Source organism: Rissa tridactyla, chromosome 11 (genome assembly GCF_028500815.1).
Source record: "Rissa tridactyla isolate bRisTri1 chromosome 11, bRisTri1.patW.cur.20221130, whole genome shotgun sequence".
Lineage (NCBI taxonomy): Eukaryota > Metazoa > Chordata > Aves > Charadriiformes > Laridae > Rissa > Rissa tridactyla.
The window spans coordinates 4,543,503-4,571,154 of record NC_071476.1 but is presented as its reverse complement, the minus strand read 5'-3'; the positions used below and the strand labels follow the sequence as shown (position 1 = coordinate 4,571,154).

Sequence of the window (27,652 nt, the reverse complement as noted above, 5' to 3'; positions counted from 1 at the left end):
CCATGGGCGCTGCTCGCTGGCTAGCACCGGCCGCTCAGGAAAGCCATCATGAGCTTGCAAATTCTTTATAAGCTTCCCACGTGACACAATTACCCAGGGGCCAGATCCTGAAGCCGTTTCTTCTCTCTTTACTCAGACCAGTCTCCACTGAAGTCATTGAGGCATTGGCCTAAATACAACCGAAGGACTTCAGGATTTGGCCCAGTAATAAAAACTTCCTTCCTTTGTCTACTGCTCACTCCGCGTGATCCCACTACCTCCCGGCCTCCTCCTGGCCACGTCTCCCGAGACTGGGGCCATCAGTTGTTTTGGTTGATGCTGCTCTTTCGGTTTACTCTTCGCCAGACCGTGCCTGTCCCCTCGTGCGGCTGCAAACTGCCACAGTGGAGGGAGACGGGGTGGCTGGTGAGGAAGAAGGTGGATTGTGGGGTGAAATGCAAGCCAGCAGAGGGGCATCGACAGCCCCAGGCACACACACGCCTCCGGACACCATGCAGGCTGGGAGCAGTCTCAGCCATCGCCTGGGGACTTTCCCAAAGGCAATTCCTTCAACATCTCTTTGAGGATGGGATGGAGTACCTCCAAAAAAGCTTTTCTCCCCCACTTCTCCGGCTGACTGTAGAGCAAGCGCCTTAGGCTGTGCACTAGACTTTTACGTGAGGGGACTGGGTGAGATGCGTCCTGCCCAGGAAGGTGTAGCAGGAAGTTAACTCACCTCGCTGCGGTGGCGACTATGCATCACGCTAGGAAATGACACCGTAAGAAACGCGCATGATTTTAAACAAATAACTTACGCTGTAAGTTTTCCTGCTTTTTCTCTCTCAGAATAGCCACGAGGATGCAAAGCCCTGGTATCCCCCATGGGTACCACATCCCCAACACGGTCATCTGAAATGTGCACCGAGGTTTGGGGCAGGAGCTCCTGCTTCCTTCCCACGTCCACCAGCTCTGCACACCCCTGTGGCACTGACAGAGCAATATATAAACACAAATACAGCAATTCCCTGTGCACCAGTCTCCCTGCCTCTGCTGCTTGATGACAGAAAGCAAACACAAAAGGAGTTTGAACTTAACTGAAGTGAGAAGCATTTGGTCCTGAGCTACCAGCAGAGCTTGATGACCTAAACCTCAATCCTGCAACTCAAGGATGCTCAGATAGGTGACCTGGGCATATAGTGGATTGCTCAGAGAGCACAGAAACAGCCCCTGTGAGCTCCTGCTGAGGTCTCCAGCCTTGCAGGAAGATTTTTAATATTGCTCAGCTGAAGCCGTCAGACACGCACCTTGGAGCGGGCAGCTCTAACCACCCCAGGGAACACGAAACTCTTCGAGCGGCAGAGGACTGGTGATGTCGGGGCTGCGAGGCTGTAGCGTGGCCTTTGCATCCCAACACAAAGCACAGCGCATTGCACAGGGTGACACTAAGTGTCCAATGTCCAGTCCAGTGGCGGGGGCTGCCTTGCTTAGGGCTTGCTCTTTAAAAAAATACAGTCTTGCTGTACATTCTGCCCTTTTTAAATACATTAATTGCCATGGAAACAATGCTCTTATTGGTATGGGAGCAGCCTGGTGGCCTCCACAGACGCAAGATAAAAATCAATGGAGATATTGAAATACGGGCTGTATTTCAGGACCTTTTGCGGTTTTGGGGCTGGTCACCATGGGCACGTCCATGAGAATGGCTCAGACACTAGCAAGATGCCATCTTCTATGGAGAGAAGGCCAGGGACAATAAAACACGCAGTAACATCCCTTTTGCTGTATTTATCTGCTCGGTCAGACCATCCTTGTATGGAAGCTGGTCCCAGTACTCCTGAGGGTGCTCAGCTCCCAGCAGTGGCCAGAGCTGGGAGTAGCTCCTGCTGATGCGCCCCAGTCCCAGCTGCCCTTCACGTCCTCATTGCCAGCAAGTGGAAAGCCTCACCTAGTCTCAGACCTTGGCAGGGCGGCTTTGCTCCATGCCTTCCCTCTCCTCATCCATGGCCCTTTCCACCAGCCCGGCTGCCCCACCATAAAGAAGGAAAAAAACACCAATGTAATATGCACATGCCATGGCTTCTTGGCCTTGAGAGGCTTTTAAATGGCACTGAGGGGGTTTGTACACAAACCAGCACAAAGGGAAGGGCTGCCGGTGCTATTCCCTCCCTACTCGCAGCCGCCTCCGAAAAGCCGGTGCAAAGGGCAGCCCCGGCTGCCCAGCTCTCCCCTCCCGGCGAGGAGCAGAGCTGCCCCGTTCCCTGCCGTGCCGCCCATCATAAAGGGGTCCCTGAGCTGTTATCAGGCAGTGACAGTTTCCGCCATCAGATTCCTCCTGTCCGTCAGGAAAGCTAAATAAGGAACGTCGTTCAGGCGGCTGCAGGAAGAGGGGAAATGCAGGGACATCCGGCCCAGCTGCCAATTTTTCCTTTCCCATGAACCACCGCTGACCTCCGCCAAGGGAGAACCTGGACACCCAGCCTGGCATCGGCACTGCTCCTCTTCGCTTAACCCTTCCCCAGGGGGATGCCCCGGCCCCCGAAGCCTGCCCGGGCGGGCGGCCTTGCCATGCTGTGCAGTGTGGCCTCGGTGGGGTGGCACACAGACACGGCACCACCGGCGCTAGCACCGCAGACCGAGGCGGGCGGACTCGGCGCACCGGCTGGCATTCACCCAGCCAACGGGAGCCACAGCCAGGAGAAGGCTTAACCCCTCCGCGCCTGCATGCGGGTGGGTGGCTACACCTCGCATGGCAGCAACGGGTCCCGAAAGCATCGTTGAGCTACTCTGATGGCTTCCCTCTTTGCATGCACTGAGACCCGGAGCAGGGTTGGGCTTTTTCCCTCGTTTTGCCTTCTACAACCGCACTGGGGTTTTCCAGGCTCTGCCGAGAGCTGTAACCAGCTCTGGACTGGCTGCTGCAAGCAGGTAAAATCTTATCTCCTCTTTTCTCTCTGCTCACTCTGCTCATCAGTAATGGGGGATAAAGACCTGGAGGGTCTGCAGCCTACTCAGCCCTTTCTCCTGGTCCTTCCCGGGGACAGCCCTGGGGTCCTTGCTGCCTTTCACTGCACAGAAGCAGAGCAGGGGAGCCGCAGCCGCCTGGTTATTACGTGCTCAGAGGAGGGGAGACCAAAGCACTTAATCGGAGTACCTCTTGCCTTTCCCCACCACCCTGTTCTCTGTGTTTCCCCAGTTTGGAGGCTTTTCCTGACCCCCTGAACCGATCCTCCCTCAGCACATGATGTCCGTCCCACGGCACCTCCAGGTTTGGCCCGCAAAGCCTGCGCTGAAGATCCTCACCCTGGAAGGAGGGGGCAGAAACGCAGCAAGAAAAACAGTTCACACGTGGGAGAAGTTGTAAGGTGAAATACAAGTCACTGGCTGAAACCTGTTTCTGCTACCTCAGCAGGGAAACAACTCCAGGAGAGACTCCCCGTTTAATATCCTCGGATTATAAAACTCGGTGGGAGTTTCACCACCGGCTGCGGCAGGGACAGGTTTTCACCCTCCTTCTGCTGAACTTGCACCTAGAGATGGAGCGATTTGCCCGCAGCCGCTCAACAAAACCAGCGGTCACGCTGGGCTCAAGGGCTCGTGCCTCCTCGCCGACTTGACCACAGGCCATCTCCACTTCCACTATTTTGCGTTAACAATGAGGCACCACAGATGGGCAATAATACTGTGTGCCGAAAACATCAGAACTATTTTGACCAGAGAGAAAAAGCCCCCCTGGGACCCGGCTAACCCTCTCTTTTAACAACGTGAAACAAGAAACAAAGGTCTGGGATAGCCAGAGGCAATAAAAACCCTGGAATTCATTTAACCAGTCACTAGATGCCAGTGCAGCTGCAGCAGTATTTCTTTTCCTAATGAAGGACAAAAGACAATTCCAGCTCTGGCCCAGGGCAAGGCTTAGCTCCGGCTTCCCCAGCAGACACTGGCGTGTATCGGGCGGTCATGGTCCCCCCCATGGCACCCAACTGGCGTGGGACCCTCTGGGGACCATGTGCCCGGCTCCCCGCTGCCCCTTGCCCAGGTGGAGATTTGCAGGAGCTCCCTGGGGCAGGTCAAGGTGAAACGTGGTGCTGGGCACCCCTGGCTCACAGTCCAGGGTGCAAAAGGGGACCTTCAGTTTTAACTAACCACCTGTGGACTTCTTCCTTGCAAGCCCACATATTTTTCTATGCACAATTGCTTTTGGGTCCAGGCAAACGTGTAACACTCCCAAGGCCCCGTGGTGACGAGCTCCACTGCTGCATGGTGGCATGCAACAAGCCACCGGCCCCCTGCCACGCTCCTCATCCTCCCAGCATGGGAACCCGGCAGGAACTGCCTTCTCCAGGCAAGCTGTGATTTTGCAGCCCTCTGTTGCAATGCCCCAGCCCGTCTTTTCCAGCGGAAGATCCCTGCGAAGTTTAGTCATTCCTCACACGGAAACCACCACGGCCGCTGCTCCTCCGGTCTGGCTCCCCACCCTCCATGGGCAGCGCAGCCTGTGGGGTCCGGCCATCACAGGGCTTTCTGCTTCTCCCCACACCTGCAGGAATTCCTCACCCACCCCCGCCCAGGATCCCCATCACCTCGGGCTTACTGCAGCTTTCTCCTTCCACTGCTTCCACTGGGTTTAAATACACAGCCCCCCAAACTGGGGGTGAGGGAGCCCCCCACCTTGCCCCCATTGCCTGGGGCTGTTTCAGCCCAGCAGGCTGAATGCAAAGATGCCACGTTCAGTTGGGAACACCTCTGCTGCGCCAGCTTGAGTGGCTGCGGAGAAGGTGGGTGGGGTGGGTGCTATCTCCAGGGCTCACGTTGCCCCCCAAAGCTGCCGAGAGCCAGACAGACCCGGGGACCCATAAAGAGCCCCCTCCTGCTCAGCAGCCGCTCTGCAAACCCACCTCCTGAGCACCACAGATGCACCACACACCATTGGAGAAACTGCTGCCTGGCCACGGCCCCCTCCTGCCGCCGTTCCCGTGGGATCCCGCTCTCCCTTTCCCTCCCCAGGAACTGCCCAGGGACGCCGGGAACAGCCTGTTCCCTCCTGGCCGACTGGGAGCACCTGCCCTTCCCACGCCTTCCCTGGAAAACACCGCACCAACACAGGGCCAAGAGACACCCCGGGGACAGCGATCCCACGTGGAGCACGCCCACGGGAGAGGGGCAGCAGGGAGGGGTGGGACACGCCAGAAGAAGCCCTCTCCCGCCTGGCCCATGGCGGGGGACATTGTGCTGCCAGGGGAGTGTCCCCTCGACCAGACGTCAAATTGAGCTCAGCAACAAACACCCTCCTGGCTGTTTGTGCAGGCAGCGAGCCGCGGGCTCGCGTGCCCAAGCCAAGTCCCAGGGCGGTATTTACAGCCCATTGATCCAACATTGTCCCTAAGCAGAGAGGGGGGCACAGGGGCCGTGGCTGCCCCCTCCCTGGCAGCCCCCGGGGACCACGGGCTGCATCCCTCCTGTCACCCACCTCCTCCTTGGAGGCCCTGGCTCTGCTTCATCACGAACAAGCGCTTGGGTTAAGCCAGAGCGGGGTTTGTGGTGCACTCGCAGGGCTTTTGCGTGAAAGGGTGTTGCTGAAATGGCCCGTGTTTATTACTCGCAATAAAGCAACTGCTTCAAATCCCAGCTGCGAAGGCGAATGTTGCTGCTGGCACGGTGAGCGTGGGGCTGTCCGAGCACCCGGCCGGGGAGGTCTGCGGGATCTTAGAGGAGGGCAGGCAGTGGCAGCCAACATAATGGGCTCAGGTTCTACACAAGCAAGGGGCAGATGCTCTTGAAAGCGGGAAGCTGGAGTCCCCAACGGAATTATTTGGCTATGGGGTGGCCAGCATTGCTCTGTGCCCAGAGCACGGTGGCTCAGGGGGCACACGCTCTCATCACCATCCTAAAGGGTTACTCCGAGATGCGCTGGGATGCTGGGGCCGAACCTCTGTCTGCTCCCCCCATCCCACCACCCGCAAAGGGCAGCTCCCCAACTCCTCTCCATCCTGGGACACAGGGAGAGCCTGTATGCTCTTACACACGGCATCCCCTCCTAGCACTGGCCTGTTTAACCAGGTACTGGGGTGCAGGAACAAGCAGGACACAGGACTCAAAGCCAGAACACACCTTTCATGATCCCGAGATTAATATTTCACCCTTCCCAGGTGGAACAGTCTCACACGCCCATCCCTGCTTCCAAAGGGAGCAAATATTCACACCCAGCTGGGATTATGGTTAACGAGGAATTTGTGGATCCTTTACACGCTGACAAATTGGTCTCAGGTGGAATGGAAGAAGAGGCAGCAAATCCCCAGGGTATGGTCCCCGACTTGAGCTACGCATCATCCTTCATCGCTGCACTAATCAGGCAGAGCTGGAGAGCTTCAAAGCTCTGCGCAGCCCTGTGCTGACGAGGCCCACACATCACACCGCCGCGCTGGCCAGAGCCTCCCCGGCACCGCTCCCCGCACCTCCGGGAGATGAAAGAACCTGAGAACAGCTACACGATGCTTTACAAATTGCTAACAAGAGAGCTTTGAACAGCTGCAGCTCCCGCCGCGATGCCACCAGCAGCAGGTCCCCTTCTTTCCCCCTGAGCTCCAGCAGCCGGATGGGTCCTTCAGCCCCACGGCACCAGAGCCACCAGCAGCATTTTGGGCAGAGCAGGTTGACGGTGCTGCTGGCGGTGACCTGGCCGTACTGCACCTCTGCGGCCAGACCTGCAGCCCTCCGGTGAGCTCACTTCAACGATGGCAGCAAACGCTGCCGGTGACAGTGAGTCACTGAGCTAAGGCTACAGAAAATTCTATTTATGCTCCCAAAATTCATCTCCCCACGTTGCAAGCTTCCAGCGTTACTAACTTTCTGTCGGTCTCGCTCTGATCTGGGCTGTAAATGCTTTACCCGAGCAAGCAGGAGCTTCCCTGTGGGAAGCTGGTGGGGCTGGTGCCCCATGCCCACCGCCCTGGCAGTGCCCACCCAGTTCTGCTCTGCCCCACCGTCTCTGCTCTCTGGAAGGGCACTGCAGCCCCATCTCTGCCATGGTCCCACATTCACTGACCCAAGCCACGACCAGGGGGTTCAGCTCGCTGCCCAACAGCCTTTGGCCCCAGAAGTGCTACGGGAAGGAAAAAACATTTCACCAGGATCTACCTTGGGTGACTTCCCTGGTGGACCAGAGCTGCCAGCGACCGGCTGGGAGAGGCAGGATGGACGGCATCGCATTGACCACCGCCTCCGTGTGCCTTCCTCCCCAACGCGCTGCCCGGCGCTCACAAACTAATGACTCCGTGCATGAAAAAATAAATAAACAGAGCAGGGAGCCGGCCTCCAGGCTGCCCTGCCGGCCGGGCGCTTCCCCGCCCAGAGAAATCCCTCCTGCAAGAGTCCGATGTGGATTCTCCCCGCTTGCAGCGAGACCCCCCCGGGGCACGGGCACAGCGTGGGCTCACCCACGGCCCCGGACCCCGCAGGGACGGCAGCAGGGTCCTCCCGTCCCGTGCCCCCGCTGCGGGGGACACTGTCACAGCCGTCGGGGACACCGGGCGGGTACCGCGGCGCGTCCCCGTCAGGGATGGGGGATCCCGGGACAACCTGTGTCTGGGCTGGGTGACTGCGGGGCGGCCTGTGTCGGTCCCCGTCGGGGATGAGGGACCCCGGGGCAGGCTGCCTTGGAGATGGGGACCCCACGACGGGCTGTGTCGGTCCTCGTCGGGGCTGGAGACGTCGGGGTGGGCTGTGTCGGGGCTGGGAGACCCCCCGAGGGGTTTTGTTGGTCCCCGTCGGGGAAGGGGGACCCCGGGGAAGGCCGTGTCGCGGCTGCGGGACCCTGGGGCGAGCAGCGCCGGTCCCCGTCGGGGAAGGGGGCTCCCGGGGCGGGCAGCGCCGGGGCACGGCACATCCCCGTCCGGGATGAAGGACGCCGCGGCAGGCAGTGCGGGTCCCTGCAGGGTCTGGGGGACATACGGGCGGGCAGCGCCGGGTCCGGTCCCGTCCCGCCGGGGCAGCCCCCATCCCCGGCGCTGCCGCAGGTGCGGGGCGGGCGGCGGAGCGGGCAGCCCCGCGTCTCTCACCTGCCTCCGAGACAATGCCGAGCCAGAGCCAGAGGGGCAGCGTGTAAACTCTCTTCATCTCCGGGGCTGCGGGCAGGTCCGTGCGGGGCGATGCGGAGCGGTGCGGAGCGCCCCGCGCACCGAGCTCTGCTCCCGCCGCGCCCCAGCTGCGGCAACGCGCGGCGGCGGCGGGCGGGGAGCACCGGGGGCCGCTTCCTTTTCCTCCGCCCGCCCGGGCCGCCCGCCGCCCTCCGCCGAGCCCGCGGGGCGCCGGGCGGGCGGCGGGGCGGGCCGGGGCGGGGCGGGCGGGCGGTGCGAGGCGGAGGTCGGGGCGGGGGGGGCTCCACCTGCGGCTGCGGGCACCGGCCGGGTGTCTGCACCCCCCCGCACCGGCGTGGGTGTCCCGCGGGTGAGCGGGTGCGTGTCCCGCTGGTGGGTGCGGGGGTGTGGGCGTCCCCCCGCAGCTGGGTGTAAGTGTGTCCCGCACCTGTGTGCCTGGGGGTGCATCACCCCTGTGCCCGCCCCCTCCCCGGACACACGAGCACCCCCACAGCTGTGCGCATATATGTGGAAACACCCCTGTGCATCCCACCCGCATCCGTGTGCGGGTGCACCACCTGTGTGCAAATGCCCTCACATCTCCTTCTTGTGCGCACCCGGGCGCTCGTCCCGGCCTCTCGGACCAGAGGGAATGGACACAATATGGACACGATTCCCTCTCACACCGGTGTGCGCACACTTCACGCGAACAAACACATCTCACATCTGCCTGCACACACACCTTCACGCCCGCATGCACACCCCCCAAAGCCCACCCCTCACTCCTGTGTGCGCACTGTCCTGCACCCACCCCCCCCGAGCCCCCACTCCTCCTGCACCCCCCCCCAGGGGTACACAAAGATGCACGTGCACTTTCATGCAGCTGTGTGCACACAGTCGCACCCCTACCCTTTTGGGGGTGCACTAGGGGCCCCCACTCACGCTGACCATCCATGCACACTGCCAGCAGCATGGGGCAGCCGTGTTGCCCCCCAGCACCGTTACATGTGGCACACGCACCCCTCTCTGGAGGGTGTTCAACAAAACCCATGCACACGACCGTGGCGTTGGCAGCAGGATGGTGACGGTGCCACTCCACGCGTGCCAGCAGCACTGCCCCCACACCGCTGCCACTGCCAGCGACAGCAGCTCCGGCTCGGTGCGAACCAGCTGCGAACACGCTGGGGATGGAGGCGATGGCAGGGCTTCGGGAGCACGGCGGCATGGCGGGCACAGCCTGTGCACCCAACGAGCGCTGAAATTACCACAGCCCTGGAGGGTTATTAATTATGCACGCTTACAGACAGCGAAGAAAGAGCCTGAATGAGAACCATGTGCTCATGGCTTCGAAAAGCCATGAAAACTTCTTGTGTGCTCAACTGCTCTTTTTGCCAAATCCGTGGAAGAAATCACTCTGTCCCTCCCCTGGAGCCATCAGAGGGGCTCCAAGCCACAGAATTTATTTTACCCAACTCCCCCTGGCCCAATTAGTGAGTTTTAAACCCTGAGAGCGCCAGCTGCATTGCTCTTCAGCACACTCATCTTGGACCATGTCCCTCCTGGATCCCAAAGGAACAGAAAGTGATGGTGTCCCTCCATCCCAGGAGGGTGCTCAACCCCTGGAACCTTCTGGAGCAAGATTTTTAAAACTTGCCGTGTTGATGGGGTGATGGGGCCGAGCTGGGGACCACACAGAGGTGCAGCGCTGCCCACTGCCGCAGGGAGAAGAGCTGAGATTGCGGGATCAGACCCCTCTCCAGTGCCAGGTGCCGTGACCAGAGATGGGGCAGCCATGGGTCTCCCCACCACGGCAGCGTACCCACGCTTGGGACCACTGTGAGCATCAGGGGTCATCGATCTTGCACCTGAGATGAGCAGCGAGGTGGTGAGGTGCAGACAGTGACGGAGGGATAAATCACATCGCACCGCTGAGATGCTGGACAAAATGCACGGCCCAAGGGCTGCCTGGAGAGGCTGAGTGCGAGAAGAGCAAAGGGCCTGACCTAGGGATTCTCTGGCACCCCAAAAATCAAGGGATTTTGGCACCCTCCAAGGGGTTTAGCAGTCCAAATGTGGGGCTGTGCAGGCGGTGGTGGCCAGGACCAGCCCGTCCATGGTGCCATCTAACGGCGGGACGCCGGGGAGGGCTCGCCCCGCAACGACGGGGAATTTTCCATCACAAACACAGGGTGACTGTGGGACCGAAGGGACCTTTCCATTGTTGCCACCCTGGGAAACAAAAGGTTCTTATTTTAAAATCTTGTCCCCCTTCCAGCACGTGGGGGGACCCGAGGAAGCAAAGGCTTCCCCAAAGCACAGGACAAAGATAAACACATCGCAGCGGGGGCCAGGAGCTGCCGGACACTACCCAGCCCCAGGCACGGCTGTGGGAAAGGCACCCTGGGGTGGCTCTGAGGACACCCAGGGACAATACGACAACGTAACCTGCAGGAAAATCCAGCCTGGATCTGGGGACAGTGGCGAGATCCAGCCCTGGCAGGGGCTGAGTCCGGATGCTGGAGCAGAGTCGAGTCCCCACTCTCCATCCCTGTCCCCTCCTGCCTGAACCCAGGGCCAGGCCCAGTCGGTCACTGCATTCACGCTGTACCTGTGGTTTCTACTCTGCATTTTGTCAGTGAAATGCATTTTTCAGACAGCATTTAGCGGCAGGCAGTGTTTCCTCGCTGGGCTAACGCTGCACGTACGGCAGCTCAGAGCAGTGTTTTCCCCACACGTCGGAGCTGCCGTACGTGGTGTGCGCGGGGCAGGGGCTCTGCCTGCCCCAGCCTTCCTGCCGGAGCCCTTCCCCGACAGCAGGAAAATAAAACTGCAGCAGACCAGGACATAATGCCCCAAAACGTGGCTCTGCCTGGGAGCGGCACGCCGCAGCCACCGCAGGCAGGAGGAGAAGGAGGAAGGACGTGCTTCTTTGGGAGCCTGCTCAGCTCAGGGATTTGGGACAAGCAGGTTTCGCTGCTCTCCAGCTCTGCCTTTGGCAAGGGGAAGGTGTAGGAGGTGGCAGCGATGGCACTGGCACACGTCGCAGCGAGATGCTCGCAGCCCGTGCCGTCGCACCGGCCCACGCGGCAGCGGTGGGCAACGGGAGATGGCAGCTGCCGAAGCCCGGCTGCGCTCGCCGCCTGGCAGATCCGCTCCCTCTCACACTTCGGGGACGGCTGCCTGCTGCTGTGCCCAGCCTTACCCGCCTGCGGTTTCAGGGCAGGTCCGGCGGGGGGCGATGGGTTTCAGCCCCCCCAGCCGCAGCTCTCTGCTCCTCTCAAACCAGCCTCACCTTCCCGCGGAGGCTCCCAGCCCTCGGAGGGGGGACGGCAGCCCCGCTCACAGCAGCATTTCCAAGCCGACAGCTCTTTCTTCTCCACTCTTACTTCAGCTGAGGCTGGGGGGCAGCGAGAGGACGAGGCAGGAGCCGGGAGAGGAGGCTGAGTCCAGCCTGGGGGCAGAGCTCACTGGTCTGGGGACTGAGAGGAAGGAGAAACCCCCAACATCTCCTCCAAGCACACCTGACCCCCAGGTAAAGCTCCACAGGACAATGGCTTCCCAATAACTGGCTTCCCTCTGTGCCCACCTCCACTCCATGCCCGCAGAGCCACGGGCTGCTCGGTGCTCCTGCACAGGGGGGCACGTCTGCCTGTGTCTCGCATGGGTCATTGTCACCTCCAGTGGAGCACAGTCTTCTCCTGCCCCGGCACAGGCATTAGGCACCCCCAAAAGCAGGTGCTGCAGCAGAGCCCAGCCCTGGCACACCGCTGCAGTGGTGCATGGGAAGGGGGAACATCCCTCGTGGCACTGTGGGAGGACAGGGCCCCCTGTCCTGTCCCCGCTGGGCAGGGGGGCGACCAGTGGAGGACTTGCTTTGACAAGTGTCCCTGTGCCCAGCTGCAGGAGCTGGAAAGCCCTCGGTGCCTGGCCCTTCCACCAGCACAGAAAGCTGAGCCTCTGCAGAGGAGGAATGTGCAGGCTCCAGCCAGCGCCGGGGGCTACGCAGGGTGGGGGGAGCTGCGGCCCCTGCTTTGACCCTTACAGTGGACATCAGGGGGATAAACATGACAATTCCACCCACCCCAAGGACTCCCATCCTTCCTCCCACCAGCCAGACTTGGACCCACCAAAGCACCTCCTGCCTCAAGTCGACTCCACTGACTCGTGAGCGAGGTGAGGACACGGCCAGCACAAACTGCAGCAGCCAAATCCACTCATCTTGCCCCCCAGGAGCCCCAGGCCACCCTCCCAGTGGGGCCATATGGGGCTGATGGGCAAAGAGCTGTGCTGGGAGCACCTGCTCCCTGCAGCGAAGGCTGCTGGGGCTGTTGTGAAGTTGGGCTGAAATGGGACTTGGCATTTTTCACGTATACAAATCCTTAAGACCCAGCCAGGCCAGAGGAGGTCAAATCTTAGAATCCAGGAGCCCACGGCCAGGGCTGGGCTCAGACAAACCTCCCTACCCCACGGGGCTGCCAAACCCCCACCTCCTGGGGTGGAAAGGGCAGAGGGAGAGCGGAGGCTCTTTCGTGCCTCCCGTGTTGCCGGCAGAGGGAAGGAGCCTGGGCTGGAGCAGGGGCCAGGTGGCCACTCTGTGCCCCCCCGGCTGTGCTACACCCCAGTGCAGTAGACACCGCCCTCTCCTCCCAGCACACAAACCACGACCAGGTCCAGCAGGGAGTGGTCTTTCTAATGAGCTTTAATAGTGATTGCGTACAAGGGAGCCAGCGCCGCAGTCCCAGGGCTGCAGTGGGTCCCATGGCGTGCACCGAGCTCCCTCTGCCGCCGGCCCGGAGCCCTTCCCCATGAAGCTCTTCGAGCAGATGAAGCCCACGGCTGGGACGCAGGGCTGAGTGTCAAGAGGCACCTGATGGTGCTCCGGGCCCACTGCCCTCCTCCACAGGGTTTATGGGTGGCAGCATGAAGAAACAGGAGGTGCAAGGAGCCTACAGCCACCTCCACTGCAGCCCTGGGGCTGCCGTTACTGAACTGTGCAAAAACCAAAACAGCCCCTCCAACACCCACCAGGTCCGTGTGTGCAGAACTGGCCTCCAGCATGGCCCCAGGCAGCCAGCTGGCAGAGACAAGGAGCCAGGCTGGTGTCCCCAAAGCACCCTGCTCCTCCTCGTCCCTCACAGGGCCAGGTGGCAGAGGCGCATGGGTTCTATGTTGTCCCTCCCGTCGCTGAAGCAGGTGCTGAAGAAGGGGCAGTATCTCTCTGCAGAGACCTGGTGGAAGGTGAAGAGGTGGGACATGTTCCCAGCATCGAAGAAGGTGACGGTGCCCTCCTGGCAGTCCAGGAAGACCCCCACTTTCCGGAGGGGCCGACGGGGAGTCAGGCGCACCCAGGGGGTGGCAGTGGCCCAGTACTCCGTCCTGTTCCGCAGGCGAAGCGTCCAGTAGCCATTCTCTGGGCACAGCTTGACCTTCACCGCCCGGTCCACAGCCTCGGCGGCCACCCCCAAGTCCCACTTTGTTTTGCTGCCCACCCAGACCTCCCAGTAGTGCCGGCCACTGTCAAAGGTCTGTGAGCTCAGGACATTGACGCACTGACGGAAGCGCCGGGGGCTGCTGGGGACAGGCTGGGCTCGATTCCCCTCTGTCACCGCTGTCAGGTCTCTGGAGAAGACCAGGTTGGGGTGAGCTGACTCAGGGTCGAAGGTGAGCGGGGCAGGAGCTGTGGAGACATTGAGCATGGCATTTTACCGGATGCACATTCCCCTCTGCGGAGCATCCACGCACATCCATCCTTCACCCCAATCCGCTCACCAGGGCAGATGGAGTGCAGCATCCGTCTCCAGAAGATGTACTGCAAGGGGCCGCTGTGGCTGTCCCTGTAGTGCTCCAGGTTGAAGGCAGGCTGGGTCTCAATGCGCACCGAGGGCCTGGGGCAGAGGGAGCACCAGTCAACCCCTCTGCCACGCCGTTAGTGAGGCGTGTGGGAAGAGTGTGGTCAGGACTACAGCACGCTACCGCACGTGACGGATTTGGTAAAGATGGGACACAAACCTCCCTGGCAGCTGCTCGCTCCCCCTAGCACGGCATGTGGCTCAGGGCACAGGGGCTGTGGACCGAGGCAGATCCGGCAGCTCCGCTCATGGAGCGGTGACTCCCGGCAGACCAGCATGCCCAAGCAGGACTCCTGCATGGGTGAACAGGCCAGGCCTGTGGAGCTGGGCTGCATCCCACTACAGAGGGATGGTGGGGACAGGGATGTGCTCCCCTATGGCAGTTCTGGCCCTCAGCTACTCGCAGTCTCAGACAGACCTGCACCTTGGGGTCAGTTTTGCAGCCCCGGGAGTTGTAAGAAGCTAAAAATGGGCAGGGGGAAGCCAAAGCGTCCAAAGGCATCAGCCTTGCTCCTGCCTGCAGCGTGCATGGCTCTTGTACCCATTCCAAACCAGCACGTCTCCTCCACACGCTCTTCCAGCCCATCCGTCTCAACACGCATGCTCCCTGGGGAGAGCATCCAACATGTGCTGGGGATGAGCCACCACACAGCACAGCACCAGTAGCTCGCTGAGCAATTTGTGATGCTTTTAAAACTTGAGATAAGATCCCTCCCCATGTGGTCCCAGCCAGGGACAGAGATAAGCTCCCAAAAAGGGAATCGGCTTCTTTCATGCCAGACACGTACCTGATATCCAGGCTCTCCACCTGCAGCCAAGAGCAGAGAGAATTAACAGTCACTGTCTGTAATTCATGCAGCTGCACAAAATAAGCTCCCTGTCCTGCCTCCTGCTGTCATAAAGCACAGAGAGAGGAAACCAACCCGCCAGGACCCCGACCCTGGGGGAAAATGCCTGGGCACTGCAGCCAAGGCAATTTCACGGGGGTGACAGAAAAGGAGGAAGGCTCCTGAGACCCACCACATTGGAAAGATCACCATATCCCTTGTGGCTAAAGCCTCCAGACTCCAAGGGAATGGGTAGATAATCCAGAGGGATGGCAGTGACAGTCTGGTGCTCTCCCCCACCCCAAATTCAGATCCTGACTCCTCATCCTTCTGCCAGGGTCGGCCAAGCACACTCACCTCCAGCAGTGACACTTCTTCCACCTTGCTCAGGGTCTGCTCTATGCGCTCTATGTCCCTCTGCAGCACCGACACCCCCTCCTCCAGCTGGTGGATGTCCCCGTGCAGGCGTGTCAGGGACTGCTCTTCCTTTTCGCCCAGCTCTACCAGCACAGCTCTCTCCTCCTCCTCCAGGATCTGATGAAGGCGGGCAAACTCTGCGCGGATCTTGATGTTCAGCTCCCCGGACACCTTCTGAGCAGAGGGAAAACGCAGGAGATGAGTGTGACAGCATAACCACACAAGCAGGTGCACAGGATGGCTGGGCTCGTTACTCTGCTTACAGAGTTCAGGAAATTCAAGGGTCTCAGACATACCCACGACTTTTTGGCGGGAGAACATGACACAAGGACAACTTCTAAGACTGCAGAGCCAAAGGGGAAGGAAAAAAAACAAAAGAAAAAAAAAGAAAAAAGCTCTACCGATGTCTCGGTCACCTTAACTAGAAATCCTTGCACACAGCCACAGTGGGAGCCCACAGACCTCTCCCACACCACCAGGAATTTGCTTGTGTGCACAACTGGAGCTCTTTCGCTTTTCTGGAGCTGCAGACTCAGCTGTTCAGGTTAGTTAGGATTTATTTCACATCGTGCCAGACCCTGGGCAGAGCCACCTGATACCGGTAACTTGCTCTTTTTCTCCGATGTCTCCATCTCTCAGGGCTCCTGTTTGCATGGGAGACGGGGGAGATGCACAAACTAATCTCTGTAGTCAAGGCTGATAAAATCCCATTCAGCTCTTTTCAGATGTTATTTTTTTTCCCAGTTGTTTAGTCGGCCAGCCAACCTTGTGGTGCTCTCACTGCCTTCCTGCCTGTTTACAAGAGACAGCCAATGACTTTATTTACCCAGTCTTTAAGCTTTTAACCTCTAAGTGCAACCTTAGCCCTCATTATTTCTTGAGGAGTGCTTCCTGAAATGCACATCCCTTTCTACCAGCAGGAAACCCATCTCCCCCAGAGCACATCTGCAGCTTCACCAGCCGGTCCAGCATCCAGCCCCACTTTGCTCTAGCAGGTGCTTGTGCTGACACACCAGAACTGCAGAAGACATCAATGGCCTCCCCGTTCGGGCCAGCAATTTGCTCCTTTACTCTTGAAACGCCTCTTAGTCAGCTCTTCCACTGCAACAGGACAACAGCCGCATGTGCTTCTTTGATAACGCTTTGTTAACCTCAAAGGTCTATTACAAATCTGGCGGCGGGATAGAGGTGTGAAACAGTGCAGGCAGGGGGATCAGAGACTCCTGTCGGAAGACAGTCTCCCATCAGTTTTATCTCACCTCTGAACTACTTCAGTTTTCCTTACACTCTCCTTCTTTGGCTTTTAATATTTTTATGCCACTCAAGAAGGAAGCAGTCAGCCTGTGGCTGTTCTTGCTTCATTGATCAGCGACAAGTAGGCAGCCTGGTGCCACTTGAGCCCGGAGACAGCACTCAGGCTCCTCACATTGTCTCAGAACTTCACAGGGAATCCAAACACAGTCCTGGTGACAAGGCCACCGCTCTGCAGCACCAGCACCATTGCTGACCCAGCTCCTTCCGCTTTGCTGTCACCCCTTTGGACACATGAGAGGATTTCAGAGCTTCCAAGAATTAACCCTCTCCCAAAGCTGCTCATCCGACAGCTCTCACCACTCACAGTCTTGGCTCCACTGCACCAACGGACCTTGTAAATGCTGCATTAACAAGTGTTTAATGTCTCTTCCCAAAGCCTCCACTGACTATTCAGTAGTGGTGGGCTCTGGCCTACGTGGGGTGAGTTTGTTCAGATCCCTACATAGTTATTCATCTAGATTTTTAAAGGAAGCTGAGCTAAATCTCAGCTGAAGTGATACACAGATCCTCTATGAACGTTAACCCTGAGGCTGTACAAAAAGCAGCTATCACAGGGCATTACCGTCAGGCCACAGATATTTTCCTGTGTCGCATGCTTCCTCTGCAAGAAGTTCTCCATCTCCTTCTGACGAGCTTGCAAAGCATCTTCCAGGTGCTTCTGTAGGACGGAGGAAAAGAAGGTAAGGAGACCATTTCACTCCTCTGCTGTGATTCAGGAGCAATCCCAGCTCCTGAGGCCAGCATTAGGGAGAGGCTGCAACAAGATTTCTTACAAAGGCAGCTGGAGAAGAAAGCACCAGATGCACAGACTTGAGAACTACACATGTGTGCACATAATGAAACAAATTTATTTTTAAGACTGGGAGCTTCATCCTGGGATATTGGTTTGCAGAAGGTTTAAACCCCACGTGCTGTGAACTGACTTGTGCAGGGACTGACTCCACGAGCAGCACACCCAGCACAAGCAGCCCTCACAGCCCTTGCCGCGTGTTCCCTACGCCAGAAACAACCAGGCTGTGATGGAAGTTGGACATGGCAGTGAGGGAGAGAAATGCAAGAAAAGAAGTGTCCAAAAGACAGCTGGAAGGAAACAAAGGGAATGAGTAAGGAAGAGACACAGATGTCACTGCACTCGGGTCAGGTGAGGCACACACAGGGCTCCCTGGTGGGGGAACCGACTGCGGGAGGAGGGGGTGGCGGGCTTGCCTTGGCCGCACGGGGCTCTCGCAGCTCTCGGACTCTTCCTTCCTTAGCCAGGCAGAAGCCACTCACCTGCATCTTGTGCTGGTGCTCTGCAGAGCTACAGCGCCGCACCTTCTCCACCAGCCCCGACAGCAGGTAGTGGGTGCGGACAGCCCGGCTGGGGAACTCTTGGCGGCACTGGGGGCAGGAGGGGACGCGGGCGCTGCTCTCCCAGTAGCCCTGGATGCAGGCCTTGCAGAAGTGGTGCATGCAGTCCAGCATGACGGGCTCGCTGAAGAGGTCGCAGCAGATGACACATGTCAGCTCCTCCCACAGGCTCCGCTCCTGGCTCCTGCTCGCCATCCCTGCTGGCACACAGGCCCCAAACTGAGCTTCCTGCAGCCACCATCCCCAGATCCCTGTCCCTCTGGGCTAGCGCAGAGCTCTGCCTCCCCTCACGCTGGGCTCTGCTGGCTGCTCTGGGGCAGGGTTTGGTTACCAGACCTCGGGCAGGAGGCACAGGACCTGCCCGGGTGTATCCAGCCCTGGAAAGCCCCAAACGGTGGGAGTTACCGTGAAGCCCCAGCCGAGGGTCAGCCCCTTTGCAGAATAACAACTTTCCAATTATTTCAGCAAAACCACCCGCGGGGCCCACCAGGGACGGGCCGTGTGCCCTCACGGGGCCCCAGGGAAGGGCCGGCCTGGCTCAGAGACAGCAAGCAGCCGCCCCACAGCCCGGTGGCCCCGTGTACTCCGGCCCCCCTGCTGCGAGGGACACCCCCCCCCCCCCGGCTCGGGGCCGCCCCGGGGCTCAGCCTTGGAGCGAGCACCCCAGCCCACGCTCTCTACCCCCCGGGACACAACCCCGACCTCCCCCGCCATCCCGGGGCACCCACCGGGCTCCCGGCCCCTCCGCGTCCCGCCGACGGCCCACCAGCAGCAGCGCCGCCACCGCGCAGCTTCCTGCCGCCCGACTCACCGCCTCCGCCCCGCCCCTCCCGGCGGACTGACGCCCGCCTCGACCAATCGCCGCGCGGAAGCCGCCCCGCCCGTCCGCTCATTGGATGAGCGCTGCGGCCGTGAGGGAGCGGTGGGCGGGGCTTCGGCATGTGACGTGCGTCAGGTGCGGGCGGGCCCGGGGCGGCTGCCGGGGCCTCGCGAGCCGGCCGCGGGAGGGCGCGTGCCGCCCCGCCCCGCCCCGCCCCGCCCGGTATGGCACCGCTGGGTTCGGCAACCAGAGCAAAGAACGGACCCCCCGCCCGGGGAAGCGCCCGCCCCTCCCGCCCGCCCTCCCCCGGTTGCCCCTCGCCCACGGTCCGTGGCTTTGCGGGGGCGCAGCCGGCTCGCCCAAGCCGCTGGGCAACTCCCGGGGGCGCGGCTTCAGGTCTCGGTCAGGAACCGCGGGGGCCACAGGCGTGTTAGCAAAGCAAAGGAGGGAGGGTTTTCATCCTTGTCCTGGTTTCTGTTTCATTATTTCCTTTTTATTTTATTATAAATATTTAATTAGAGTAGTTTAGTTCCTCCTAAAGCTGTAAATCTCTTTATCTCTCCACCTCCTCTCCTCGGAGCGAGAGATGGGGGAGAGCATTTGTTGTCCGTCATTGGCCAGTCCAGCCTAAACCTTGACAATCCTGATGGCTGGCCCTGAGATGTCGTGGGAAGCAGCAAACGCTGGTGAACATGTGAGAAACATCACGAGAGCTTTCAAGGCTGGAAGTTAAAGCAAATAAAACTGAAACGGGGTGGGGGGGGGACACGACACACAGGGACAAGCAACAGTTACGCAGACCATCTGTCTCCTAACCGCTGGTAGAGCATCCGCCCGCAAGGGCGATGTGCTGGGGACTGTCCATCTACTGCCCTCCTCCTGCTGCCCCTCTGCGCTCTCTCACCATTAGAGCAGTGCAATTAATGCAGCAAACGTTTCCATCCACCTTCATGCTCCTGTCTGAGGGATTTTCCCAGGCTTTCTCTGGCACTGTGTGTGCGTGCTCGCTGGTGTGCAGCAGCCCTGCTCGCTGGGATCGGCCTCCTCCCTCCCAAGGCCAGCCCCTTGGGGTCACACGCTCAGCCACAGCCCCACGCCGATGTTCGGAGTTTGAGCATCACTGACTGCACAAGGAGCAATTGGTCCTGGGGGACGTTGGCTGTGGGCAGGTGAGGCGCACCCTGGGCATCCTCCTGCACCCCCCCGGGCACAAAGCAGTGAGGAGCTGATGCTCCTCGTCACTCACCATTCCTCGGCAGAGCCCTGGTGTAGGGAGCGCGAATGCTGGAGTGAGCATGGTGGGGTGGGATGGGATGGGGGAGCAGAGCGCTGAGCTCCAGGAGGTGCCATGGACAGGGGAGGGAGGATGTGGGCTGCTGTGAAAGTGCTCCAAGGCCTCTGGGTGGCCAAAGCAAGTGGCATCTGTGGATGCCAATGAAGTTAAGTCGTGCTTAACACACTGCCAGCCCCAGCACAGTTGTTCTGGGGGCTCAGGACCTGCTCCAGCTGGCTGAGCAAGGCAGGGGTTGGCTGCACCCTCTTGCTCCAGTCCCCATGGTGGCAGTGGGACAGGGATGCTCAGCACCCGCTGCTCGCCAGGCACTGGGGGATGGAAAGCACTCGCTGGGCAGGAATTATTTCCAACAGGCTGAACCCGCTCCCATCGCTGCCCTTTTCCCCTCTCCACTGCACAGCTCAGCGGGGTCCCCCTGGGAATGTCACTAGGATGGTGACACTGGGACCTAGGGATGACACAGGGATCCAGGGATGCCCAAACAATCTCTGCTTAGCTGTGACTTAGCACAGCAAAACCTCACTCCCCATATTTACAGAGTTTTGTGCTTCCAGTGAGCTGTATCTTGTCGTGCGAATGTGCCGGGGCTTGCTGGGAGCAGTGACCGCTGCCAGCCCAGCGTGCTGCAGCCGCTGTGCCAGCGGGAGGGTGGCACATGTCACCTTCCCGCCACGCGCCAGCAGTCCCTGAAAACAGCCGGCTTTGAACTGGTGGATTTTGGATGGGAGCTGAATCGTCTCCTTACATGCATCCTTTTGAGAGGGAGAGAGCTTCATCATCCGTGCCCAGGCTTTGATCTCTGGGCTTTGCCACCATTTCTCCAGGAGGCACTACAGACTATGCACAGACGCGCACAAACCAGCAGACAAAATGCCCAGCCCAGGACACGCAGCCCAGGGTGAGCCAGGGTGCTGCTCCCTGACCTGCTGCAGCTTGCAGTGCCATGGGCCGTTACTTGCGCATCTCTGCACAGAGGTCAGAGCATCAATAATTGCTTTTGAGCAGAGATCTGGAATGTGCCGCGAAAGGTTACATTCCCCCAACAGCCTGAGCCACCAGTGGTGGGAGATGTCCCTGTGAATCAGCATCTGCGCTGTGTTCGGAGAGCTCATCCCTCCCCGCGGGGCCGGGATGAGCCCAGGGAGGTGACAGCCCCCAGCCGGCGCCTCCCTGTGCCCGGGGGCAGCTGCAGGCCTGCCGTTTGGAGAAGACGAGTCCCTCTGTAGCCAGGTAACTGAAGCTTCACCCTTAAACTGCAGAATTTGTGATAGCTCAGCTGATGTTGAGGTCCCCCGTCAGCTCCACTCTCAGCCCCAGCTGAAACCTGGTCCTGGGCACTGCGGGAGTATCCCCCCGCTGTGGCACTGCGCTGGGACTGTGCCAGCCGATACTGGGGCTGGCCCAGGGCTGCGGGATGCTGCTGTCATGGGAGCGATGCTCTGCACCAGGGCATGGTGCTGCCAGCGGGGTCCAGGTGCTGCAGGACACCCTGCAGCACCCAAGGGCGTCCTGGACCCCCTGATGTCTGGACTCAACTTTCCCAATAACTCCCCTTGTTGCCGACAGCACCGATTGCCCATGTAAAATTGCTCGTCTCCATCTTTGCAGGTTTGAACTGCAAACGCGGGTTTCGGAGCCAAAGGAGGAGCGGCACCATTTTACCATGCACTGCACTAATCCATCAATCCCAGAAGAAAGTTCTAATACAGGCGGGGATGTCCTCGTCATGGCCATTTAACTTTCTGGGACATCAACTATGAGATCTAAAGCTAACAGTGAGTGGCAGTCATTTCCCAATGAACACGTCTCCCGTCTGCGGATTGAAAACACATGCCCGAGCGTCCCCGGGTCTCGAATTCTTGTTTAAGTGCTCCTGGCATCTCCTTCCTTTCAGCACTCGCTTCAGTTGGCAATGTAATGTTTTTCTTTCTTTTTTTAGCATATTCCTTTTGGGAGGCTCCAAGCTCTGGGCTGGGACCGGAGAACGCCCTGTTTGGAGAGCCTGGTTATGCACTGGGGAGATGAAGGATAACATGGATGGGGAAGGGTCTGGCCGAAAACTCATGGATAGGGTCCAAACCCCATCGCGGTTCTCCGCTCCGTGCAGTAAACATGTATTTTTGGAGATGGGTGTCAGGGGCACAGTTTGGCCCTAGAGAAGGATGGGAATGAAGTGGAGAGTGTGGTGGGTCCAGCTGCCAGAGGGATTCACTGGGGTCCCAGTGATACATGAGGAGAAGGGGAAGAAACTGCTGATCCGCAGCATCAGTCCCTCGTGTTGGCTCTCCAAACACAGGCAGGAAAGCTCGACAGGGGTTGAGGAGCTTTGCATTTTGATTTCCCTGTTTCACTTTGGTTTGAGTACAAATAGACACCGAGGACTTGGATTCCTCTGGATCTCGCTCTCCGCTGTGGCTCTGCTTGAGCGGTGCCCGGCTGCGGGGCAGGGGAGGGGGCAGAGGGGTAAATTGGGGCTGGAGCCCTGGGGTCCCACGACGTGGGGGGGTGCTGGGCAGCCCCTCAGCGGGTGACTCCTGCGCTCGCTGGTCCGTGCCCCCCTGCACCCCCCGGCCCGGCCCCTGTAGAGTGGAAACCCGGGGGCAGGGGCTCCTCCAGCCCTGGGGATGGTGGTTTTGGTGCGGCTGTAAGGGAAGGAAGAGCAGCAGCAACGGCAATTCCCAGCTCGGCTGCCTGCTGGGGTTTGAAAGCCCACGTGTGGGAGTGTGTTTTAAACACAGTCGAAAGACTTGTCACTCTTATCCTCTGCCCTTACCCTGGGATGCTTCAGCTGTCATCATTTCCACATTTCAGACACTGAGCTGAATTAAATCTGGTATTTTCCACATGCTGCCCCGGACAAGCCCCAGTGGAAGGGTTTGTGGGGGTGAGGGTGGAGCAGCCTGGAGCCAGCCCTTCCCGATACCCATGGCATCTTTGGCCAGGAGGGAGCATGCTGCTGCTGGTCCCCGAGAAATTCCCAGACTCCCAAAAAGTTCCCAAAAGCAGGCTGCACCCAGGAGGCTCCGCTTCTGTCGGCTCCTGCCAGCTCTCTCCTACACTGAGACCAGGAGGGAGGAAGAAATGGGAAGGGAAAGCAGCAATCAGAAAGGAAAAAGTGAAAGAAGGAAGGGATGAGGTGAACCAAGGTAACAGCTGCATCACCATTAACGAATATTATGCATCCCTCTGTGACCTCAGCTGCAGGGACATGATTTAGAGGCCTCGGGTAGAAAAGCGAGCAGGAAATGAAGCAATGCTCTGAGATATGATATCTTTGGATAAATAGCTGGAGGAGGAGGGTGACCAAAGGGTAGACCATTATTTGCCAATATTTTCTTCCCAGGCCCAAATGACACCGCTGTTTTGCTAAGGCCACAGCCTTGTGCTCTGAAGGCATCCAAGTGACCCCAAGTACCCCCACGAACTGGCAACCATGGTCCAGATGAGAGCCAGATGGAGATGGTGAGAGGTGTTGAGCAGGTTCAACCCATCCCAAACATGCCATGAAAGGACCCAGGTCAAGTAAAGCCAGTGGTCTAAAGGTTTGTGTCATTTTGTCCCTCCTGTGTCCAGGAGTTCACGGAGAAGGGTTGGGGATCAGGATGGACAAATCCATCTCCCACTACATGGAGGGAGGGAGTTGGCACCATGGGACTGGGGCTCTTCTGAGCCCTTGGGTGCTGCATGGCTCTGGGAGCACTAGGGCTGTTGGGAGGGTTTCACCCCTGGTAACGGCGTGTAGGAAACAGGTCCTGGAGCAGGCACAGGAGGATCAACACTGCTTCATCACGGCTTTTTTTTCTCAGGATGCTCAAATGGCTCAATTCCTAGGGACCAGATTCACATGGCTGCTGAAGGTCTCAGCCCAGTCTCCCTCCCCAGGACTCCTCGTGTAAACCATCCCCAGCCGGCCCGCCAGGCGGTCTGAGGCGCCGGGATGTGAGATTCCCCATGCCGCCCCTCCGGGCAGCCAGGAATCCACGTTTGCATTCCACCAGAGTCCTTCACCTCCCCACACCCAGGCGCCAAAACCAGGAGATTTCTGCAAATATTAACATTTCTGACTGCCGTTTGTTTGCCTGATTATTCTGAGCTACGCATGAAACCCCTCAGATATTCCACACACAGGGCTTGGCCAAAGCAGCTTTGTCCTCTCAGCGTTCCCTGCGATGGGACACGCTTCAGCTCCCCAGCCAGCCCATTACCTGGTCCCCGGCTGAAGGATGCCCCGTAACGCTCCTCTGCTGCGCTCGGATGTTCGTGGTGAGGCTGTCGAGCATTCACAGACGTGTCGAGCTGCCTCTGCAGGGCCTGAAGTATGTGGATATTATTTTTTTTTGAGGTTTCTGACCTCAGCTCTGTATAGCAGGGATTTGAGAAAGGTCTTCATGGGCTCACCCTACACAAATGGACTGGACGGGCTTGGCTGCTCAAGATGCTCGAGTCTTTTGTGGGTTATCAGCCGTATTTCACGGTCAGAACACAGTAGCCATGAAATCCAGCCCTGTGGCCACATCACATCCCCAGATTGCCTTCCCCTGGCTGGTCTGACGTTGTTTGCTATAATCTTAAAGGTGGTTACAGAGCTCAGTCCTCTGTAGCAGCCCCTGATGTCACATATGAAAATATTCAGCCCGTTCAGTGGAGACGGAGAGAATTCATTTACCACCATTCATCCTTCAAAAGCCAAGGGATGTTTCTGTAGGAGACCCTGCAAGAACAATAACTCTCAGTGCAACATTTCCTGCAAAGCACAGGTTATTTGGCATAAACGTTCCCCGTTGCTTTTTACTTTGGACTTTGCTATCCGAGAAGGATGCAAGACGTGCTCCAAAATCTCACTCATTTTGGAGAAACTGAGACTCACCACCGCCTGCAGCTGGGCAGCCGCAGCCCGGAGGCACCATCCTGTGACCCCCGGCAGGATTTAAAAGCGTCTCTTCACACTTGGCTCTGCCCTTTCCCCTTCCATTTTCTTACTACCACACGGTGAAAGCCGCAGCCTGAGCGTTACCAAAGTGGCCGCCAGAAACAAAATGAAAGAAATTCAGTTGCCATCGAGCGAGATAACCGTCTCCTTTAAGGAAAACAATTAAAGTGGCTATATCTTTGTTACAAAATCTGGAAGACCCTCAAAAAGATTTTCCTTCTGGAGCTGTTGCCATAACAACGAGTGTTCGCAAAGGATGCGATGGGGAGAGACGTGCCCTCCGTGAGCACATGGTGCCATGCCCGGCCACGCAGACGGTGCCCGCAGGCGATGCCGAGGATGAGGGACAGGCCAGCCGAGGAGGAGGGATGCATGGGTGCTATGGTTTGAGGAACCCACAACAAGTTATTGTCATTTAGACGACTATTCTATCACCCGAAGACCCCTCCCCACCTGGGAATTGGGAAAAAACAAGGAAACACGGGGGTTGAAATATAAACAGATTTAATAAGACTAAATAATGAGGATTAATAATGCTAAAGAACCAATATTGATCCTGACACCAATATAAAATCAGCCCGTTCTACCAGCAGGAAGCTGGGCACTCCCAGCAGGGACAGCCCATGTGGGACACTGCGAGCACTGCGCCTTTGGGAGGAAGGGAAGGGCTCAGGGGTCTGGCACCGGGGCAAGGAGTTCTCAGGATCACAGCCATCAAGAAGAGAGCAACTCCTCAGCAAACTTTCATAATTTATATTGAATGTGATGTTCATGGTATGAAATAATCCTGTTGGCAGCTTGGGACAAGTGCCCGGGTCTTGTTCCTCCTTCTCCCTGCACCTGGTTAACTTGAAAACATTGAGACCTTGAAACCCGCACGCCAGAGCTGGCTATAAAGTAAATATTTTTACAAATTCAGACACTAGAGTCTTCTAAAAGTGCAGTTTTCCCAGGCATTAGAAGAGATATTAGCCCTGCGTCACCGAAACGAGGACAATGGGGATGATGCTGGTGATGGGGAGGAGTAGGGGAGGAGGAGTCCTTTGGTCCTGAGGAGGGAAAGGATGGGTGGTCAAACTAGCGTGGTCCTGGGAATATTGCACAAATCTTCCAGCCCATTCACGGTGCCTGTACCGGTGAGGCTGTGGCGGTGCTTGGTGGGGCAGCTCACTGGCACCCAAGCCCTGTGCCGGAGCCGTCCCGAACAGGGGACAGCCAGGCTGAAGCCAAGGCCAGAGGCGGGGGTGGCCTTCGGCAGGCTGCCTCTTCTGCCTCCGGTTGTGACAGCACAGTAAACACCGAGAGTGATGATCTTACCATGGGGATGAATCGATCTTTCCAGTGCCCTGCTCTTTGCTCCCCATTCAAAGTTCACAAACTGATTTAGCTGTAATAGGAGCTTGGCAGGCTCCTTCCCCCTCCCTTTCCAGGGGAATAAGCCGGGGCACTGCCTTGCCCAGGACAGCTGTCAAAACAGGGAATAACCCACTCCGGAGACGTGGCACCAGGGCCCCTGACACCTCTCCCCCTTCTCCGGCCACCCGGGCTGGCTGCGCTCCTCTGCTTCACCCTGCAAAATGGCGATGCCCAGTGCTCTGGTCCTCAAACAGGGGTGTCACGGGAAGCTGCCCATGTTCTGCCCAGAACAAATGTCACCCTGAAAGAACGTGGTTTTCCCCATCGGAAGCTGAGCACCACGTGCTGCAGCATTTGGAAGCCCTGAGCTCTCGCAGGGGTAACGCTGTGCAAAGCCGTATTTCCCCTGGCACCTTAAATACCTTCAACACCTGGGGAGAAATAAGTCTCTCCTCCCTCCAGCAGGAAATGGCTTTCGAAGTGGATTTGCAGGCTCCAGACTCACCTCCCTCATGTGTCTGGTCCGAGCTCTTTAGCGGAGGCAGAGGGGAAACGCTGCTCATCGAATAATAAATTGCAGGCACGCGCTCCCCTGAGCAGTCGTTTGGAAAGTGTCCCACACGCCTCGTGCCAAATTCACTGGCCAGGGAAGCTCAGCGGTATTAGCATGTTCCAGTTAATTAGGGTTGTGAGCCGTCCTTTTCATCGCCTGGAAGAGCTGAAAGAAGGACAAACCCAGAGCTCTGCCTTTATAAGGCTTTGTGCTTTCCAGCACGGACTCCGCTCGGCTTGTGCGTGCTCCGCTCGTACCCTGGGGATGCTTCTCCTTCTCCTGGGGGCTCGGTGTCATACCTATCGCTCAGTGTCAGACGGTGGCTTCTGGGCCACGTTTCTGGGGAACACAGAGCCAAATGGATCCCCGGCCAAACCCCTGCCTTGGTATCAGGAGTGGATCTGACCCAGTGTGTACTGACACTGCCCAGCACCGCGGAGCTGAGCTCGGCATGGATAAATTGCTCCTTGCTGTCAGCTAATGGGGTCCCCCACAGGACCAGGAAAGATGGAGCGAGGCGGTGAAGCAGCAAGCGAGGTCTTGCTGGTGGTCTCTACGGTGGTGCTGGGCACTGGAGCTCAGCTCCTGGCAACCTGGTGCCTTTCGGCAGCACCAAGCCCATGGAAAACACACCCTGCCATCAATTTTTCCCGGGCACTTGCATTGCCTTCGGTCTTGACACTTGGGTAGGGTTTAGGCTGGGGTTGCCAGCAGCACATCCACCTCCGCCCGCTCTCATTGCCACAACCCAGCATTTATAGCCCTGGTTGGCACTGTGAGAGTGCCAGACTGACCACAGACTTGTAACTTCATCGCAGGACTATGAAGCAGGAGTATCCGGAGCAGAACACCCTGCCTAAATGAGATGGGCAGCTTAGAAAGAAACCCCGT

At 58.6% G+C, this 27,652-nt stretch overlaps 2 protein-coding genes across 6 annotated transcripts in view; both read right to left on the bottom strand.

Moving 5' to 3' along the window:
• Positions 1-8,248, bottom strand: part of FLT4 (fms related receptor tyrosine kinase 4) — a 59,961-nt gene extending 51,713 nt beyond the window's left edge. For all 3 annotated transcript variants that reach the window (XM_054217492.1, XM_054217493.1, XM_054217494.1), the window contains exon 1: positions 8,034-8,248. In XM_054217492.1, the coding sequence (XP_054073467.1) occupies positions 8,034-8,091 (58 nt within the window). In that variant the 5' untranslated portion in view covers positions 8,092-8,248. The remainder of the gene's footprint in view (positions 1-8,033) is intronic.
• Positions 8,249-12,739: 4,491 nt separating this feature from the next.
• On the bottom strand, positions 12,740-18,625 carry LOC128916283 (nuclear factor 7, ovary-like). 3 transcript variants are annotated; one of them, XM_054217702.1, is made up of 7 exons: positions 18,537-18,625; positions 17,731-18,005; positions 17,021-17,116; positions 15,085-15,318; positions 14,689-14,708; positions 13,821-13,966; positions 12,740-13,728 (listed from the first exon to the last, which is right to left on the bottom strand). In XM_054217702.1, exons 2-7 carry the CDS (start codon positions 18,001-18,003, stop codon positions 13,184-13,186), a joined length of 1,314 nt encoding a protein of 437 aa, XP_054073677.1. In that variant the 5' UTR covers positions 18,004-18,005; positions 18,537-18,625; the 3' UTR covers positions 12,740-13,183. The 3 variants fall into 3 exon arrangements, with proteins under 3 accessions (XP_054073677.1, XP_054073676.1, XP_054073678.1); XM_054217701.1 differs by having other exon boundaries at positions 17,731-18,008; positions 18,537-18,618; XM_054217703.1 differs by having other exon boundaries at positions 13,821-13,936; positions 17,731-18,008; positions 18,537-18,618.
• Positions 18,626-27,652: the final 9,027 nt, after the last annotated feature.